Source organism: Pongo pygmaeus, chromosome 3 (genome assembly GCF_028885625.2).
Source record: "Pongo pygmaeus isolate AG05252 chromosome 3, NHGRI_mPonPyg2-v2.0_pri, whole genome shotgun sequence".
In the NCBI taxonomy this organism is placed as follows: Eukaryota; Metazoa; Chordata; class Mammalia; order Primates; family Hominidae; genus Pongo; species Pongo pygmaeus.
Window position 1 is genome coordinate 133,606,553 of NC_072376.2, and position 21,184 is coordinate 133,627,736.

Consider the following 21,184-nt stretch of genomic DNA (forward strand, 5'->3'; position numbering starts at 1 on the left):
AAGTGATTATACCTGTCCACACTTGTAGTCACAGCACTTTAGAATCACAGAATTCTACCAAAGACAACCTCTTACAATAGAAAGTATTTAACAATGTCATCTTATCTAAATCTATCACCACCTAATGTTAACAGATGGGAAAGGGAGATGATGGGAGGTAACAGATTTTGTTAAAGTCATATTGCTTTAGGTGACTGTAAATTCCAGACTTTTCTGATTCCTGGACCAATATTCTCGTAACACCTCATGATTTATATATAGAACCTGTGGAGAATGAAGCTACCTAAAAGTGCCCTTTGTGCAGAGTCTCTGATAAAATATTTCTGTTATGATTTGCCTGAATTGTCTCTTACACTTGAAATTACTTTTAAAAAATCCATGAAAAATCAAAGTTAAAAGTAGCAGACCATTAATGTTATAAAACAACAGCTTTCCTAGTTTTCTTCTTACTAATAAAAGTCCTGATTGGTGTTTGTTAAGTTGCATCAGCTAGAGATTAAAATAATTATTTAACTATTTTGCTAATGTTCAAACAGATGGAAAATACTTGAAATATCTCAATTTTGTACTTAAAATAAATGCTTATAAAGTGATATATTTTAGGTTATTAAGGACAATTTGTTGAATACTTGTCGAGTTTGTGTTTGGCTTGTCCTATTCTTTTAAAACAAGTCTATTGTAGCTCTCTCAACTCTCCTAACAGCTGGCTCCCATTCAAAGTCAAAAATACAAATTTTAGTAACTATTTCTAATGCCATAGTAACTTTAGAGAGATGGGGCATCCCTTTTTAATTACTAAAAAAGGGTCTGTTTTGGTGCCAAACTACAGAAGGTGCAGTTTTGAGGACAGATTAGAAATTGAATACACCAAGGTAGCTGCTTGGGAAAATGAACAGTATATAATCTAATCTCTTTAATTTTATGTACATGAATATAATGTATGTCAACTTTGTACATGAGATACATATAGTATTTAAACATTTTACTCAACAAACAAGAATTTACAATAGCAATATAACTGACTAGAGGGCTATCCACTTAATAATACTTAGATTAGATCTGTACTTTAATAGGAAAAGAATTTAATAGTTTACAATCATAGAAACACTGACATTTAAAACAAGAATTTATAAAATAATTTATATATATCCTAGCATCTATAGAGAGGAACGATTTGCATTTGTGGGTGTGTGCAATGAATGGCATATTTTAAATTTTTAGGTAATAAAATAATTTAGAAGCAGTTCATGCAGTGGTCAAAGCAAGGAATGGCAAGTTCCTTCAAGAAGCCCTCTATCTTTGACACCAACCGGCATCAGACACACACTAGGTACCATGGGGCACGCTAGAACAAGTCTCCTTCAAGAGTTACTTATATAAACATCAATATACACATGTTGATATCCTTCCTTCCATAGTACAAGTACAGGTCACAACTTCTCTCAGCTGTGGGAGTAGTCAGTTTATACTTAAAGTGATTTAATGTCCTCCTGGAGTTCTACATAATATATCTCTATAAGAAGGTAACTAACAGAACTTTCTAGTTTTCACAACCTTACTCTGATACTTTACAGAGTGCCCCCCGTGTCCTATGACATAAACATCCAGCAGGTAAGATTTGCCAGGCTGAAGACCTTTAATTGTTTCTGTGGTCACTGCTTTCTGCAGGTTTTGACTGTGGAAATATTTACAGAGGACCTTTTCTGACTTCTTCCTTATATCTGGTCCTAGGCATTGGTTTTGCTCTCTTTTCTTCTGGTCTTCATTGTAGTTATCATCCACTTCTTTTTTGTAGATGCAAAACTTGTTCCTTTCCTGAGTGCCTAGCCAAGCCACGGTGGCCGAGGAACAGGTACGGAGCTTGTCAAAGGCTTTGATTCTTGTGTCTTCAGGAAGAGAGGGAAATGACTGCTTAGTAGGCCTTGTGGTAGCTAGAATTTTCAACATAGATGCTCCTTTCTTGTTTCCTTTCAGTCGAATGAGGTATTTCGCTTTAGGTTTTCCTCTAAGCTGAAACTGCTGAATGCCTTCCACATTCTGAGACAGAAGTAGTTTCCCATCTCTTCTCACTTGGATTTGGACAGCATCCAGACAAGAGTGAATAAAGAAGGTGACTTTTTGGTGAGAAGAGACTGGAGCAAACCATAGAAACTTTGCTCCCTTCCTTTTAACAAATACATCTGTTATCTTCCCATCTTTTAGCTCAACTGTCTTCTGTTTGGCTTCTTCCTTGGTCCTGGCAAAGGTACCTACATAAGCGGTGCTCATGTTGCTGTTGATGTTGACCACAAATACATCAAAGTAGTACTGTGTGTCGGGTTTCAGATCAGAGACGGTGAAGATGTTCTTGTTTCCTATGCAGATTTTCTGAATGTCAACCTTGGGCCTGGAGTAGACATGACGCCCCAGTTTTGGAGAAGGCTTTGCTTGGAAACTGCGCTCTTTACCTAAATTATCGGAAGGAAATCCAAAGTGGGCAAAGTCAAAGGGACTGAAGTCCAGACCAGGTTTCGGTGCCATCATAAAAGCATCATCTGCACTCAGTTTTGCTTCCACTGCACAGAGACTTTTGAAATTATGCTCTTTGTTGATGACCACACAGTACTGAATGGGTTGTTTCAGCAAAGAGGCAGTGGGGCTTGGTTTCCAGGCCAAAGTGACCGTGGTGCGCCCCAGTGAGGTCACATCTACTCTTGGGTCATAGGGTAACTCAGGGTATGGCTGATCAGATTCTGGAGTTGTGGTGGCATATACTTTGAAATGTGTGTCTTTCTCTGTTGAAAGAAGATCCAACTGATATAAACCGGATGGGGAACTAGATGATATAAAATACTCAACATCATTGCCTTTGTAGGAGAATAACTCAGTGCCTTCCTCATTAATGATCTGCTGCTTCTGCTGCTCAAGAGGTTCCAGATCACCTAGAAAATACATGAGAAGCACAGGCTACTGTCAGGGCATACACTGTGGCTTGCCAACCTTAAGTTATTCTTTTATCTTATTTTTTCTCTGTTATGAAAATAGTACATGTTCATAAGTAAAAATATTTATAAATGTATTCAAGATAATATTTATTTTGACCATTATACATAATGCTGTTATATATGTGTAAGGCTTTTCTGAATTTAAATTATTTCTTCAGAGCAGAATCCAATTAATAAAAATTTTAGGTCAGAGACTGTAAACTTCTGAGACATTATTAATCCTGACTGTCGATCTGCTTACCAAAAGAATTGTATCAGTTTGCATTTGGATGGCCAGCCATTTTGCTAATTTCGCAACTGTTGGAAGGACTAGACAATCTGATTAAAATACACAATATAAAGTACCAGTAAGAATGTTTGGCTGGGTGTCATGGCTCATGCCTGTTATCCTAGCACTTTGGCATGCTGAGGCTGTAAGATTACTTGAAGCTGAACCTGGACAACGAAGAGAGACCCTGTCTCTATAAGAAACAAAGATAAAAAAATTAGCTGGGCATAGTGGCACATGCTCCCAAGTCCCAGGTACTTGGGAGGCTGAGGCAGGGGGATTGCTTAAGCCCTGGAGTTCAAGGCTGCAGTGAGCTATGATTGCACCACTATGCTCTAGCCTGGGCAACAGAGCAAGACCCTGTCTCAAAATAAAATAAAATAAAAATAAGAAAACAATGCTTAAGGTTCAACGTATAGAACGTGCACCCAGGAATAACACAGGAATAGTGTTAAAGCTAAACTAATGTTTTCCATATTTTGTTACTGTAAGTATCAGATATCACACAGATATCAGTGTATAGGTAAGTTTCCAGGGCTTGGCGAATGACTGGGTAGCTACACTGAGAAGAAACCTTTTCCAGCTTATCACTGCAGGTTGAAAGTGAGCTATACAGAATTTCATATTCCTAAACTATGGGATAAACACAATCATCAAACAGATATATTAACATCAAGATTTGGCCAGGTGCAGTGGCTCATACCAGTAATCACAGCACTTTGGGAGGCCGAGGTGGGCGAACTGCTTGAGCTCAGGAGTTTGAGACCGGCCTAGGCAACATAGTGAAACCCTGTCTTTACAAAAATACAAAAAATTAGCTGGGCGTAGTGGCATGCACCTCTGGTTCCAGCTACTTAGGAGGCTGAGGCAGGAGAATTGCTTAAGCCCAGGAGGTGGAGGTTGCAGTGAGCCAAGATTACACCACTGCACTCCTAAGCGACAGAGCAAGACCCTGTCCTGAAAAAAAAAAAAAAAGCCCATCAGGATTTGTTTTCTGTATCTTGGTCTCTTTACTCCCCATACACACTTCCATAATTTTCCTAATTGTGATGTTTGCTCCTCTTTATAACTACTATAGCTAGCCTTTATAGATATATATACGTAGTTATATATATATGTACATATATATACATAGTTATATATATGTACATATATATATATAAAGACTATATATATATAGTCATTTGTAGGGCACCCATTGCCAAGCCTTCACCTTTAACCTATGATGAAACCTTGAAGAGCTTTCAGGGTGCCATACAGACTCTTCTCATTTCTCTTTTATTTTATTTGCTCTCCATCATCTGTCTTCTTTAAATGCTTAGCCCACTCATCCTACTAACTTTGTTTTCATCTTGGCCTTTAACTGCTACTAAATGCCTCTCTGCTTCTCTGTTTCCATCTCTTATTCCCTGGAGATCAGAGGTTCTTAACCTTGGCTGTATATTAGAATCACCTGGGGGGTGTGGCTAAAAATCCCAAAGTTCCGACCTCACCCCATTCCAATCAAATCAGACCTTTGCAAGATCTAGGTATCGGCAGTTTTTAAAGCCCTATACGTGATTAGGATGTTTAGGCAAGATTGCAAACCACAGCCATAGAGGCTAGTCCAAACCTCTCCCCTTCTCCTCAAGCCGTCAGTCCCCGTACCTGTCTCTCCTAACCTTTTATTTTATCAGGATCAGTGTTATCTGATGCCACCCTCCCACTTCCCTTATCTCCGTCTCATACCTCCAGCTTCACTTGTGCACCCATGCTGCCTTTTCTTACTAACACGCAGAAGGCTGTATGTTTCACAAGCATTAAAACCATCCATTCAAAGGTCCGGGGCAGATCTATCCTGCTGCTTACCTGAGCCTTCCCCGCTCGTGTCCTCTGGCAGCTCCTGGAGGCTCAGCTTCCACTCCAAAGGCGCATCACAGGGCGTCACTGTGACTGACAATGGAGTATTGTCTTCTTCAACCACAAAGAAATACCTGTGGGAAAGTGGACCACTTTAGACTGTGGTAATGCTTTCTAACATTTACAATCAAGACTTACCAGAGAAATCATTTGCTTTTAATTTTTTTTTCATTTTATAAATTTTATAAAATTTTCATAAAATGTCATTGTATTTTCCCTTAACATAGTATAATAAAATTGGCTATTGGACACAAGACATGATACAGCATTAACTGTGGAAGTCCAACAGCCCCAAGGATCTGCAACCAGATTTATCATCAACAAATACAGTGTGAAATAAAATACACTGAACCCAAAGTATTTTGAGTTAAAAATCAACACTGACCTGTTGTCTGGTATTATTTAACACAGGCCCTGCCATTGCAAAATAAATCACAACCAAGAAATTTCCAGGTTTGTTGCCCTATAGATGCTGTGCTTTCCATACATTTGGTGATAAATTTGTACATTAACTTGAGGGCACTCTGACATAGTTGCAACTATTTCAAAAGAACATTTTCACAGCAACCTAGTTCTAAAGTGTATGTTTGTCTCTGGCAATATAATGCTGTATTCACACTTTTACATTAGTGACTTGTATTCACAGCTTTACTATTTCATATCTTTTTATTTGTTTGTTTTGAGACAGTCTTGTGCTGTCTCCCAGGCAGGAGTGCAGTGGCGTGGTCATAGCTCCCTGCAGCCTCAAACTCCTGGGCTCAAACGATCCTCCCACCTCAGTTTCCTGAGTAGCTGGGACTGCAGGCATGTGCCACCATATCTGGCTAATTTTTAAATTTTTTTGTACAGATGGGGGTCTCACTGTGGTGCTCTGACTGGTCTCAAATTCTTGGCCTCCAGTGATCCTCCTGCCTCAGCCTCCCAAAGCACTGGGATTACAACTGTGAGGCACCATGCCTGGCCCATTTCATATCTTTTTGAATGGCATTATCTAATCACCATTTGAGAAATACTTTAAAAAGTAAAGAGCACTGTGTCAGTCAGTAGAAAGACACATTTCTCTATCACAGGTTTTCTGTGGAATTAAATAAGTTAATTATTTTAAAAGAAAACTTAAAAAATCAAATGTTCTACTCTGTGCTTTCCCCTGAGCCTTTATTGTAATGCCTTAAAAAGAATAAAAATATTGCTTAACTATAGAAATACCATATACTCTTACTCCAAATGACTTAGATGGCTTCATTCAATTATCTTTCAAAACCTATAATCTTGCCAGTGAGGAAAGAGTGGTTTCAGTTCTAGCAAGCCCAGAGTTGCTCATTGATTCCATGCAGAGAAAAGCAGGCTTTGCCTCCTGTGGATTGAACCTCCTGGATATCTCTTGCCTTCCTATTCTCTCCATAACCCTGACCAACACTGACCACCAGAGCCTCCGACCCCAGCGGTCTCTTCTGCTGGTTCCTTCTCACCTCCCTGAACTCTAATGTCAGGAGTGAACCACAGGACTGTGCTTGAATGTCTCTTTTCTACCTATGCTCACTCCCTGTGTGACCTCATCCAGGCTCATACAACTAAGGAATTTTTCCCTAAAGCTAAAATCTAAAGCTCCGATAGGACTCTCAACTGGAAATCACACAGTACATTTGCTTTTTTAGGAGATTCCTCTTGCTCCAGTTCTAAGGAATGATTTGGAGATGGTGAAAGTGGATGTATGGGAAACTACTCATTAATTCATCCAACAAACATTCCTTGAGATTTATTTTAGTCTTTGAGACTAAAGAAAAAGCATCCCTGAAGAAATGACTTTAAATGTGAGTTGGGGCAAAGGAGTTCTTTTCAAGCAGAGAAAACCACATCCCATAGACAGTAGGGTGGGTAGGGTTCAGAAACTAGAGAAGTCCTTTGCGGTTTGAGCACAGAGAGTTAAATGGGTAGTGACAGGACAAGAGACAGGTGAGGTAGGCAGAGGCCCTGTCACTACAGAGGTTTGTGACTCATACATTTAAAGTCATTTCTTCAGGGATGCTTTTTCCAGCTCACTCTGGATCAGGTCCTCTTATGCATTCTCAGAACATCCTATACTTTTTACTTTTGGGCACTTATTGTTACTTGTGACTATATAATTGTATTATTATTTGATTAATGTCATTTTCCTCACAAGGGCCCTGTTAGGGTTCATTTATCAGGCCTTTGTATTCTTAGCAATTAGCACAGATTTCTGCATGTATGTACTTGATCAACATTTTAAAATAATTGAATTACTGAATGAGTAAATAAAACCTAAGAATCCTAACACCACACTTCTTGTTCTAGCCTGGTTCGTATACCTAGAATCTCCTTCTATCTGAAGACATAGAATCTGAATTGAAATATAAGTACTTCCCCCCAGTCGCCACCATTCAAAGATGCTTTTGGAGATGGAGAATGGGAGTGGGGCAGTGGGCGGACAAATAAAGTTAAGACCCTATAAATGCAAAAGCAACTTATTCATATAACAATAAAGTTAAACAATCATCTAGACAAAATAGATGATTGAATTGTTTATTGTATGGAAAGTTTAATATACCATAAGCATTCCTGAACAGTGTCGGAATTTTTAATTTTTAATTTAATTTAATTTTTAATTAAAAATTAAGACTGCTTAATTTTTAATGCAGTCTACTTTTTGTGAGTAGAATTTTGTCCCTTTGGCCAGATTGCATGAGAGTTATTAACCACATAAACACAATTGAACCTATCTATATTACAAAGAAATAGTTACAACAATATAACTAGTTTGGCATCATTTAAGTAAAAGAGTGTTCAAAACTTCTTGTTTGATTTTAGGTTTTATGTGAATAGCAGAGCTAACCAACGTCACAGAAGAAAACAATGTCCAAGTTTGTCTATTACCTTCTGTTCTCATTTCACACACGGAAGTAGTTTATTTCTCAAACTGTGTCTTAGTAACTTAAACATAGGTCATAGGTGAGCAATTACAAATAAAACAATGCTTTCATTCCACAAGATAATGATTATGCATATAAAGCAGCAGGGAGTCCCTCTAAGTCAACATTTTCATATGGAAGCACTTATGATGAGGGATAAATGATAATTTGAATATACTTAACAATTTGACTGATATTTATTGTCTACCATGCACAAAGCAACTGTAGAAGACAGTGACAATCAGAGATGACAGGACATAATCTACATGTTCGAGATATTTACTGGCTAGTGAGGGACACAGAAAGGTAATTAATAACTAAGGAAACACGGCCCAAATTATAGTGCCAAAGCTGAGGGATAAGCACACCATGAGCCATTTAGCCTTTGGAATTTACGTATAAACATAAGAATAATTAATGCATTTGCTGTCTTTTTAAATTTACTGCTGTGCAACTTTATCTGGAATTTCTTTTTTTAGTTGGAATATCAACAACATATATGTGTGCTTGTCATTGCATATTTCACCCCTAGAAATGAAGTTTCTACTTGTGGCTATAATCCTTTACTAGTATAAGTCTGCTTTTACTAGTGTATGTTAACATTTTTCCCTATTGTGGATACCAAGGGCCTCAATAATTATTGGTGGAAAAAAGATAAATATAAAGAATGAATAAATGAAAGAAATAAAAAGAGAAAACGTTGTTTTATAATGTCTCATAATAAAAACATGGAGCTTCACTTTAAAAGTCTAATTTCTAAAACAACTCTTACAGGCAAAACTTATTTAATTTTTAAGAAACTGGAAGACTAAAAAAAGATGAATCATTTAATTAAGTGATTGGATTACATAATGCAGAATGCTGTATTTAAAGTATACTGCAAAGAAGGCAGTGCACAAGTGCATTTGGGAAATGAAAGTAATTTCTACAGAAAAATTTTGATTTGATTTCACTCACACGTAAATTTCAAAGGACAAAATAATATGAAAAGCCAAATGTGCTCAGCAAGAACTCAGTTAATAGTTAAGATTAACTTGAAGTATTAGGACTGCTTTGTATGCCTTTTACTGTTTTCACAGACTCAATTTTAGTCAGGACCAAGAGAGCAAGTTCCTTCAATGTAATCATCCTTTCCTTTTCTGCCTTCACTCTCATGAATGTCATTTAAAGATTCAAAATTATTTTATATGTTATTGACAAGTCAGTTACTCGTCTAGTGTGTTCATGCAAACAAATAATTTTACTCGAGCAGTGCCGAAATGATATCCGAACAATAGTTCACTCCAGTTAATGTAGGAAAACTGATCACCTACCATCATTTTGATTAACCAGATGGAGATACGACTGGGCCATTCAGTGGAAGGGGTTCAGACCACCACCTTCCATGATTACTGTTAATCAAAACTGAAAAGATGACTAATGATCTGATATACCTCAATCTCTAGAAAATGGGTTATTGATGTTCTGAAACAGTTTAATCCTTTGGAATTTCACTGTATCCCAGGTTAGAAGGAGAAACTGGTTTGGAAATATAATTATCCAAAGATTAACTGTGTGTGCTACACTTACAAAGGGAGAAAAGAGTTTGAGCACTACAAAATAGGTAACTTTAAATGTAATTAATTTATAACATTATTTATTTTATATATATATATTTTAAAGGTCAAAATATTTAGAAACTTTATGTGAGGCAAATTTGTTGATGTTGGAGTAAAGGTAAATAAACTGTGTCAGTTTTTATGACTGTTTAGTTTGATTCTCTCAGAATATGATAATATTTGTTGAAGAAATATTATACTCATAAAACATAATGCATTAAATGTGGTGTCTCATGCCTGTAATCCCAACAATTTGGGATGCTGAGGCAGGAGGATCACTTGAGCTCAGGAGTTAGAGACCAGCCTGGGCAACATAGTGAGACGCCATCTCTACCAAAAATTTAAGAAATTTGCGGGGCAAGGTGGCACACACCAATAGTCCTAGCTATTCATGAGGCTGAGGTGGGAGGATTGATTTATCCCAGGATGTTGAGGCTACAGTGAGCCATGATCGTGCTACTGCGCTCCAACCTGGGCAACACAGTGAGACCTTGTCTCAAAAACAAAAACAAAACTTAATGCAAACTCTTCAAGAATCATACATATTCATGAACATTGATTCCATTTTAATCCTACAGAATCCTTCTTAGAAATATCCTACTGTACTGAGGCTGGGCACAGTGGCTTACGCCTGTAATCCCAGCATTTTGGGAGGCCGAGGAGGGCGGATCACAAGGTCAGGAGATTGAGACCATCCTGGCTAACATGGTGAAACCCCGTCTCTACTAAAAACACAAAAAATTAGCCGGGCGTGGTGGCGGACGCCTGTAGTCCCAGCTACTAGGGAGGCTGAGGCAGGAGAATGGCATGAACCCAGGAGGCGGAGCTTGCAGTCAGCCGAGATTGTGCCACTGCACTCCAGCCTGGGCAACAGAGTGAGACTCTGTCTCAGGAAAAAAAAAGAAATATCCTCCTGTACTGAAAAGAAGAAAATAATCATTCCGAAATGCAAGCATTGCCTCCTACACCCAAAAGGAGATGACAATCAGCAAGAATCAAATAGCCTCTATTTCATAATTAGAAGTTGCACTGCCATGTTCCCCCTTACAGAAAATTGGTAATGCCATTCATAGGCTGATTTGTAAATTATCTAACCTAAGTCTAAAGGTTACTCTCTTTTTTGGAGGCATCCTTTGTGAGCTTTTTAATAAAGAAAATACTGCAGGGAGAATACCTTTTAGGTGTATCTCTAAAGAGATAACTGCTAATTTCAGCTCCATCTGGAATTACTGACGAATCATGAAAAAATGCCTTGTCCCGGATCTGCATCTGAAAAAGTTCCTCATCCCGGGTGGGTAACTTCTGGGTCCTTGAGCTGAGTGGAAACAGGAGCCACAGCAGACACCAGTGGAGCGGCACCATCCTGAGGCAATAGAAATGACTACTTTATTAGTTCTGCAGGCAGACACTCAGGCAAGTCACAGATTTTCTAAAGGGTTAACACTATTTTAGCTTTGATGGAAATTTAGGGACGCATCATGTATTTTGGATACATACACATGATCTTGAAGGCAACTTTACTATATTTTTTCTTCAAACATTTTCACGATGTTGAGAATAAATTCACTAGAATTTCAGACATTAAAAAGATTTTGAAATGAAAATACTCTTGCTGCATTAACTTCTCTGGGTATCCAGAGAGAAAATCCTCACTTCATTACAGCAGAAGCCCATATGGACATTGTAGATAACACTATATCAATGTCTCAAAGCTTGCACGAAAATAATCTCTTAAGGTCAGTTCTCTGAACTACTATAAAAGTTATACCAGTGGTTGATTGGTATCATTGCTCAGCAGTCAAGTTGCTAATTGCTGATATGGTTGACCTATTACATTTAACATAAATCACAGAGACTCATTGAGAACCAGAAAATTATCACTGCTCAATTATTTTTATTCTTCCCTAAAATCTGACTAGGGATTATACATATATAACTCTCTATATAATATTATGCCTTTTCCAAGATCAAATTTTCATAAGTCAGGGATTTTTATAAATCATAAAGTTCATCTCCTTCACAGATTAAGCAATTTGTCCAGAATCACAAGATGAGTTATTTGTTGATGTCTAGTTGTTATCGGGTACCAGAGTCTTCAACACAACGTTGACATATACACCTCTATCATTTTAGAAAATGGGCTTGAACCTCCACTCACACATCAAGCCAGAAAGATGTATATTTAGCATTTGTCTTAACCTCCAGCAGAGTACTTTCACTGATTTACATTTTGGCATTTGTCACTGACTTTCATCAAAGATCCTCTAAGTAATGATGGATCATTCTCTACTGCACATTGCTGTAAGGGTGTTGTCAAAGACACTGTCTTCCAATGTCTTGGTGTTCCCAACAGGAAACCCCAGGTAGGCAAGTTCCTTGACATGACAGGTCTCATGAAAAAACTTTGCTTTCTCTGACCATTTGGTACATTTTTTTTCTCACAGAAAGAAATATGTAAAGAATTGTTTTCCTTTACCTCTTTGACTTAACATACATCAGGGAATTAAAGCATTAGAGAAATATAGTGTTTTTACATTGAAGTACTTTAAATAGCAAATACTTGTGATAATTCAAGATGAAGTGAATAACAGTTTTATTTTTAAATAGACATTACTATAATCAACCTCTACTTAAAACATCATTCGATTTTAATTTTATCTTTCTTTGAATGCTATCAAAAATAGATTCAGATCATGAAAATATATAGTTTGAAAGAAATAAGCATTCTCTTTTTTACAATGTGGACATGAGAGTTGGATTTTTCACAACGAGCTTGTGCAAAAAGCATTTTACTTTTTTCCAAATATTCTTTTCTGCTCTGTGTTCTGTGGGTTTCCATACAAAATATCTGCGGTGATTTAGAGCTACTATGTGCAAAGCACTGTTCTAAGTTCACGAGTTGCATTACTACTTTTAGTCCTCACAATAAGCCTGTGAAGTAGCTGCTATCCTATGCAAAAATAAAACTCCATTATATAAGCAGAGAAAGGATACAAATACAGGTGGATCTGACTGCAGAGCCCAATGTTCATCCTCTGTAATATCTCTCCAGAAAGCCATAACAACTTATTATGAGGCTTTTCTTTCCCACTCTTATTTCTTAATTGTATTGCAAGTGTAAGAAAATTCAACTGAGAGCTAAGAAACTTGATGTTTAGTTTCAGTTCCTAACTAGATGTGTGATCTTAGGCAATTCACCTAGCCACTCTGGACCTCAGTTTTTTGAAGAGTTTGGATGGGTGATCTCTAATGAGCAATGCTTCTGTGACTGAAATAAACTTTTCTTCCTAACAAGCTGGCAGTTTAAGAATAAGACCAGGCCTTCTTAAGTTGCATGAAGTAATCTCTCCCTCAGATATCCAGATGATTGTCAAGGAGAAATCCAAAAGAACTTGGGGATGTCAGTGGGAGCTCATGAGAGCTGCTAACAGTAGACAAGGGCTATGTTTGCAAAAGATGGCTGGATGGATCAAAATCAAGACTAGGCTGATCTAATCTAACCAAGCAAGGACATGGTGGACTGACCTGAAGGGGATCTCCCTCACCGCTCTCTGTCCCTCCCCTCTGCTCCTCTCTTGTTTGGAGCTAACAGAAACTGAAAATCCAAATGGCATTTGCTATGCTGCCTCTGTTTAGAAATACCATAGACATGCCACATACAATTCTACCAGTTTATTTCTCTTTGGAGTACCATCCCCAAAACTTGCCTTGTGAGAACAGACGAGGCCAACTAAAGAAGAAAATCTCTTTAGAAATAGCTAGAATTTCGCTTTCCGTACTTGTTAGAAACTTATAGCAAACATGCTATCAGAGCACTTGAAAGCGAGATACACAGGCATATTTGCCTCAGAGCCACTCAAGGCTTACCTCCTTAGGCCCCATGTTTGCCCACAAAGCTGTCAACCACAGTGCCACAGTACGACTTAGCAGGACAAGCTGCCTAAAGACCCAGGGTATCTGGGATATTTAGGTCAGCCTGAGTTGGAAAAATAGTGTTGATTGATAGGAACTTTCCCTGCATCCTCAACTGCCCTAGGAAAGAACTCTCTTTTTATTAAATCAGATACTTATAAAAAATGAATTCTGGCTGGGCACAGTGGCTCACGCCTGTAATCCCAGCATTTTGGGAGGCCAAGGCGGGTGGATCACGACGTCAGGAGTTTGAGACCAGCCTGGCCAACATGGCAAAACCCAGTCTCTACTAAAAATACAAAAATTAGCTGCGTGTGGTGGTGGGCACCTGTAATCCCAGCCACTTGGGAGGCTGATGCAGGAGAATCGCTTGAACCCAGGCAGCGGAGGCTGTAGTGAGCCAAGATCACGCCACTGCACTCCAGCATGGGCGACAGAGCCTCCGTCTCAAAAAAAGAAAAAAATAATTCTGAGATAAAAACAATATTAATAAATTTTGTTGTATACATGCCACATGCCAGGCATTCTTCTAAGTTCTTTAAATATATTATTTCATCTAATGCTAGCAACAACACTATAATGTAGGCACTATTCTTTTTTCTCATTTTAAAAATGATCAAAGTGAGACTTAGATAAGTAAGGTCATACAGTAAATACTATCTGATGTAAAAAATATGAACTATTTATTATAGGTGGCTTAAAATATGGTTAATCTGATTATTATATATTCTCCAGTTCAGTTACTTAACAAATTAATATTAGTAAACAAATTTAAGTTATAGGATTATGCAGAGTAAGTGCTGGGAGGCAATTCTCCATGGGTCTCTTGTGTTTGCTTTTGCAAGTACTTGGGAGCAGAAGTAGACTGCTTTTGTTCCACATTATCTTTTCAAGGATATTTGTATTGTGAGCAGTCTTGGCAGATAAAGCCTCTGGAGCAAAGAGCAGGCATGGGTGGCTACCACCCATTATAAAAGATTTTAGGTCCCTAAATTCAGGGATCTTCTCCTGTAATAAAATCCAAACATGGCCTAGTGCCCGCTGGCCCTCTTTGCATCATCCTGTGGGAAGTGGGGGTCAGGGAGCCAATGGAAGAAAATAATGATACTCTGCCTGAATAATACATCGCTCTGAGTAATAAAGTCCTTTGTCTCTGACCCAGGAGTATCTTCCCTTCTTCTAGCACCCATGAAACTATGACAGACTAATTTATTAGCTTGCAAGTGAGCTAAAATCTCAAGTCTTTCATAGTTTTTGACACTAAGCTTCTATTTATTAAACTATTTTACTGGTTTACCTACTTTATTGGCTCAGGTAGATATTTTTAGACGATCACCAATAGATAACGGACTGAAACTTTATCTTTTGCTTTATCAAAAACATCATATTTCCCAAACTAAAATTCCATCAGGCCACATTTTTTGTTTCTGAAACAGTTTTAACCATCTCAATTGCTATGCCAATTATGGGCAAAACACATTTTTCAAAAAAGTTTTAAAAGTTAGTATGGACCCCAAACACAGGAATTTATACTCTGTCAGATTCTGGTTCTACAAATATTATCTAATAACATGCAACTACTGTTGGGGAAAAACTTAAATATTAGGGAGCATTGATAGCTTGTTCAATTTGGTCAGGTTACAGGCAGAAGTTAAAATGTATTTACAAGAAGCACTGAATATAGCTAATCAAAAAATGACTGTGTAGATACATTGTATATATTTTTACAACTTATATTTACTGATAAAAAATTGAAGCTTTACATAGATATTATTTATATGGTGGTTTTAAGATTTTACACATTTTCCCCTAACAATAAAATGTCCTGTCTCAGATATACAGTTTAAGAATTAGTCATTGAGAATAAACAAATGAAAATTCATTCTTGTTAAGCATTAAGCCTTAAATTGCTTTATAAGAACAGACTTTTTTTCTAAGATTACAAAAGTGCCCTCTAATAGCATAACTTTTCCTCTCATTTCTTTTTGTTACTTCTAGGTAGGCAGAGCTTATCTAGACTTAAACTTTACATTAAATAACATCAATCAGAGTTTCACTTTAAGCACTGTTTCTTTTTTCATGGCCATCTGGTGGATGATGTAGGAAATGTGTTTGCACAGCAACAAATCTTGCTATCTTTCTACAATTGAGGCTTTAGTTCAAACATAAGTTGAAAGTTGCTAGGATAATTCCAAATATTTTTATTTTGCTAGGCAGATCAACTTGGTTGCACAGTATCCACAACCCAGAAGAACTTGGTGGTGTTACTCTGTTACTGAAAAAATTGACTTTGTTTCAACTGAAAAGTTCTAATGAATAAAAGATATAGATGCAATCTATAATTCTGCTATTTTTGTGTTGTCAAAGGCCTTCTTCATATTCGGCACAAGTCCTCAGATCCTGCTAAAACTAAGGTGAGAAAATAAAAATGACCTAATGATTTGATACAACTCAATCTTTAGAAAATAGATTGTTGGTGATATGAGATTTTTCTTTGGAATGCCAATATCCTACAGGGGAAATAAAATTGTCCAAAAGTTAACCATATAGTCTATACTTACAAAGGTAGAGACAGGTTTGGATAATTCAAAGTAAATAACTAGTTTATATGGTGTATGAATATATACACACACATATTTTTAGATAAAAAATGTGGAAACATTATGAGTTCAATCAAATGATATTGGAGTTAAGTCAAATGAGTAGTAGTCCCCAAAGAGGAAACTTTTAAATATAAAAATGGAACACCTGCTGCCCACTTTCTGGTGAGCAGGTAAATACTATACAACCCAAGAGATATGGAGAAGGGATTCTTTCTAATGTTTTAGGACTATGGTGATGGGAACTTGCTTCTCTCCTTCATCTCCTCCAGTTTTAAAGAAAATGTCAGTGAATAGATTTAAAGCGTTTTTATTGTTCTGCAGGGAGTAGGGAGTGGAGCAAATGATGGATAATTGAACATGTACAAACAATTCTAAGCCTTTCTTTAGCATTAATTTAAACTTCATATTCTATGGAACTTTTAGATAAAATATACTGTCCAACTGACCTGGCATATCTTTTTCCCACAAACCTGTGGAAATGCTTGTGAATTATAAAACGGTCAATGGTAAGCAAAGTAAAAATTTAAAGGGAGTTTGAGTAATTCATTTTATCAATTAAATACCCAGAATTACCTCTCTCATCACAAAAAAGCACAACATACCCTACAAAAATTCAACTTGCCCCACAATGTCTATAGCAGTTCCACTGCTGTCATTTTGCAAAATTTATCTGCAATTACATAAGATCAACTAGTCAATTTACCCATCTGGGTTAAACCACTGGTTCAGTTAGTTAACATTTATTATTTGAAATTGTATGAACAGTGATAAGAAATAAATCTGGCCAATTTTTTTTTCTTAAAAATCCATTAAATGGTTTTACCACATAAAACAATTAAGACATTTAAGAGCAGACTCTTATTTCAACCACTAGAAAGCTTGTCTTTAATATTTATAGACTGCTATTTGGCTATATTATCTGAGCAATTCAAACAATTGCAAATCTGGTAGATAGAAAGTTCTTTTGGGCTTTCATGTAAAGGTCCAAGGCTCTCAAAATAGAAGACGTGATATAAATTAAGGCACTGTGACCTTTCTCATCACTGTAGCTTCCTCAGAACAGCAGCCAACAGCTTTACCTACCTGTGATAATATGATCAAAACAAATTTCTCCATCCCTCTATCACCAACAAGTTCTTTGCAGAAATGTATAAATGTAGTTGTGAAAAATGTCATCAAGCTCTTACACACTTTATATATTATAAAATTTAAGATCAGATTCATCAGTATAAATATAACATAAAGTATAAAATTTGAAAAAATATATAGTATCACTGAGATTCGCTTAAAAATTATCTAATGTGCCTGATCATGTGCAGGACAGGAAGTTGAAATACATTTACAATGACAAAAAAGGATGGGCATTCTGATTTACTTGAAGCAAATGTATCGAGAATAAATGGAATGTAATGTTTAATTAAAGAGAGTGGAAAGTGCATGATTATAATTTGGCGAGAATAATTTCAAGGAGTGGTCTGCCACAGAGATTTCTGTTATTTTCTTTTCCTTTCTAAGTGCAAATATTTAGTCTTTTAAATTTCTATTTTTAAACTCAAGGGCATTTGTTTTTGTTTGAATCATCTATGTCACATCTGATAATAAATCTGAAGCATTTGGTCTAGGTGTAAGAAAAAAATATATAGCTTTGTTAGGGGAAGACCCGTGTGTCTGCCATGAATTGCTGGGCAGCAAGCGAAGGGGACTGCACACTTTAATACTGCATGTCCACCATGTGCCAGCGTGGATGTACGGATTCCTTCGAGGTAAAAATGCAGCAATCAAAAGTTGAATTCCCAAAAGGTGTTTTATTTTGTTTTCTTTTGCAAACAATGAAAATGTCTGAAGTTAGTTGTTCTTAAAAATCCAAATCTGTTAAAAATTTGAAGGAAATACAGCATATTATGGGCTGACATTTCCATACCTGAAAAGGGAGAAATAAAGCAGATGGAAGTAAGGGATTCCTCTGGTACATGCTAGGTGAGCTCTCACTCTGCGATAACATGCCAACTTCTACCCAGCCCAACGAAGTAGAGCCGACATTATGTACAGAACTCGTGCACTAAAGTTCTCTAAATGCAGGCTGTCAGTACACAGTGGCATGATTATTAAGGGTTTTAGAGTTCATTATGCAAATAATGTACAGATTAGGGACCTGCACATGCATTTCAACTGCAATGATTCCAACCTCCCTTAGCACTTCTCTAAATGACTGCCAACTTTCCTTCTGGAAGGAAATTAAATTAATATAAAAAAGCAATGTGAAATTAAAACATGCCAAGGATTCGAATAAAGTTTCCATTCTGTCATGCACTCCCTCTGAGTCTCATGATGCAGAGTTCCTAACAGGGGTAACGTTAGGGCATTCTAATTTAAAAGATGGCCAAGCCTACACAATCAGAATCACTTCAAAGAGGATCAGATTTTAAAATAAGTAATCTTGTATTCCCATCAATATTAATGCCAATGAGAAGAATAATGAATAATAGAACTGGCCGAAATAAATGTCTCATAGATAGGAGTAGTCTGTAATTCAGGAAGCCAGACCCATTTTAATAAAGAAAGGAGTAGAACTGTTAAAATATATCAGATGAGTGGTTAGAAGATATGACAAAGTTCAAAAGCAGTGTATGGGAGAATGCAAAGAAAAACTGCAACAAAACACTAAATACCTTCTTCCTATCAAAATGTCCTCTATATGTGAAACTGAGATAGCTGGGATAACTTCCACTGTCTTAGGTGATGCTAATGATTCTTAGAATAATGAAAGCCCCAAAGGAAGGAATAATATGCTTGGTTGCTTTTCTTGCTTTTGTTTGGCAACTAAGCCTTATTTCCTGTTGATCTGCAACAAAATGAAAATGACTTCCTGTGGAACATTCCCCAAAGCAGTTTACAAACTGCATACCTCATTCTCTACTGAAATTTAGCTAAGATAGAGCATGGCAGCGCGCCAGTAGCATTCAGCAACAGCACATATCAGCCTGGAAGGTGAGGCATGAATTGTTGTGGTCAATAAAAAAATATTGAGTCACTGCAGTGTGTAGCACCATAAAAATTTGATTTTTTATAGCCATTTATCCAAGAAGTTAACTCTTCAGTAAGTCACTCCATGGATTTCTTAGGATACCAAGACCTAAATATGACCAAAAGAGCAAAAAATGAAGAGAATAAGAGTTTGTCAAGTATCGATGTCATACTCCAAACTCAACTGGGTAATGTGAGGTCTGAAAAAATATATATCTTAGGAACTTATAATCTATTTATGGGGCAAAATGTACCTGCCCAGCCAACAGAGTCCAATGTCAGCATTTCCACTCATTCATTATTTTTTTAATTCAATATCTATATAATACGTTTTTGCTACATGCCAGGTACTCTTCTAGGAACAGTGGTGACCTCAGGAAGTGAGTGTTCTAGTGGGAGTGACAGGCAACACAAAAACAGATACACAAGAAAACACTATTGCTGCTAGCTATGCTAAAAATTAAAATAGGCTTCTGTGAAAGACAGTGTGGTAATGGGCATTTTAGATTGAGTATTTAGAGAAGTTTTCCTCGAGGAGATGACATTTATGCTGTCATCTGAATGATAAGAAGAAGCCAATGAAGCAAATAAATGTCAGGAGAAAAAGCATTCTGGGCAGAGAAATAGCTGATGCAAAGGCACTGAGGTTGCACTAAGCTTGAGGTATTGACAAAAGGAAAGGACATCAGTGTGGAACAGAGTGGGTGAGGGAAGAATGGAAGACCAAGTGCCGATCACATAGAGATTTACATCCATATTAAGGGGTTTGGATTCTGTTCTAAGTGTGTTGGAAAGACCCCCGTCGCCAACTTTTTTGAGACAGGGTCTTGCTCTGTTGCCAAGGCTGGAGTGCAGTGGTGCAATCATGGCTCACTGCAACCTCTACCTCCTGAGCTCAAGAGATCCTTCCACCTCAGCCTTCTGAGTAGCTGGGACTACAGGTGTGTGCCACCTTACTCAGCTTGGTTTTTTTTTTTTTATTTTTATATAGAAGGGATCTTGCCATGTTGCCCAGGTTGGTCTCAAACCCCTGGGCTCAGGTGATCCTTCCGTCTTGGCCTCCCAAAGTGCTGGGATTACAGGCATGAGTGGAAAGCTCTTTAAGCATGGAAAGGCCGTGAAGTGATTCATGCTTTTTTAGGAATAACCCTGTCTATTGTGTAGAAAATGGATTTCAGAGAAGTGGTAGTTTTAAAAGCAAAAAACAACTTCATCTTTGTGAAACAAAAAGATCAGATGAAGGCTACTGCACTTGTCCATGGTAGAGATGGTGGTTTTTTCAACTTTGTAGAGGAGATGAGGAATAATGGAAAAACTGGGGATATGCTTTGCAGTTGGATTGTCAGAATGTGCAGGTAAGTTGGAGGAAGGAAGTGAGGAAAAAAGAGGACTAAAAAATAACACATTGATTATAGGAACGTGCATATGATAAAATGACAAACAGAAAGTACTGCAAAGGTGGAAGAAATGAGAGAAATAAATTAGTCAAGCAGAATTTTTCAGGTGGCATCAAATAGCCTGAATAGCTGTCTACCTTAGATGCAATTTTAAAAACTGGTTATTATATTTAAGAAGGTATTAGAAGAGAGGAGAAAAAGAGGAAGGCATTCTCTTTAAATGATGAGAAACATAAATGAGGAAAGGCTACAGTGGAAATTAGTAGGAGGTGTGGCTAAAAAAATAAAAAGACTGATTTCAATTATCATGGTGGGAAATGGGATCTGTTAGATACATGATGGTTGCAGAGACATATTAGAGAAAGGCAATACATACACACATGCACACACACACACACCCCAGCAGTTGCTTCTTTGAACTTAAATTTTAAGTGAAGGGATGCATATTATTTGAGGCCAACCCATTTGTTAAAAGTACCCAGAGGAGAAAGAAGTCCAAAGGCAAATTTTCGTCCTGGAAAGTGGTTGTTGTGGTAAATGAGCAGGAAACAGAATTAAGAAAGACAGATACA

At 37.2% G+C, this 21,184-nt stretch overlaps 1 protein-coding gene across 1 annotated transcript in view; it reads right to left on the reverse strand.

Annotated features, from left to right (window-relative positions):
• Positions 1-898: 898 nt before the first annotated feature.
• The window catches only part of NDNF (neuron derived neurotrophic factor), a 36,965-nt gene continuing 16,679 nt past the window's right edge, over positions 899-21,184 (reverse strand). Inside the window, exons 2-4 of the mRNA XM_054486158.2 lie at positions 10,851-11,039; positions 5,101-5,225; positions 899-2,921 (exon numbers count right to left, since the gene is read on the reverse strand). Coding sequence (XP_054342133.1) covers positions 1,528-2,921; positions 5,101-5,225; positions 10,851-11,038 — 1,707 coding nt within the window. The 5' untranslated portion in view covers position 11,039 and the 3' untranslated portion in view covers positions 899-1,527. The remainder of the gene's footprint in view (positions 2,922-5,100; positions 5,226-10,850; positions 11,040-21,184) is intronic.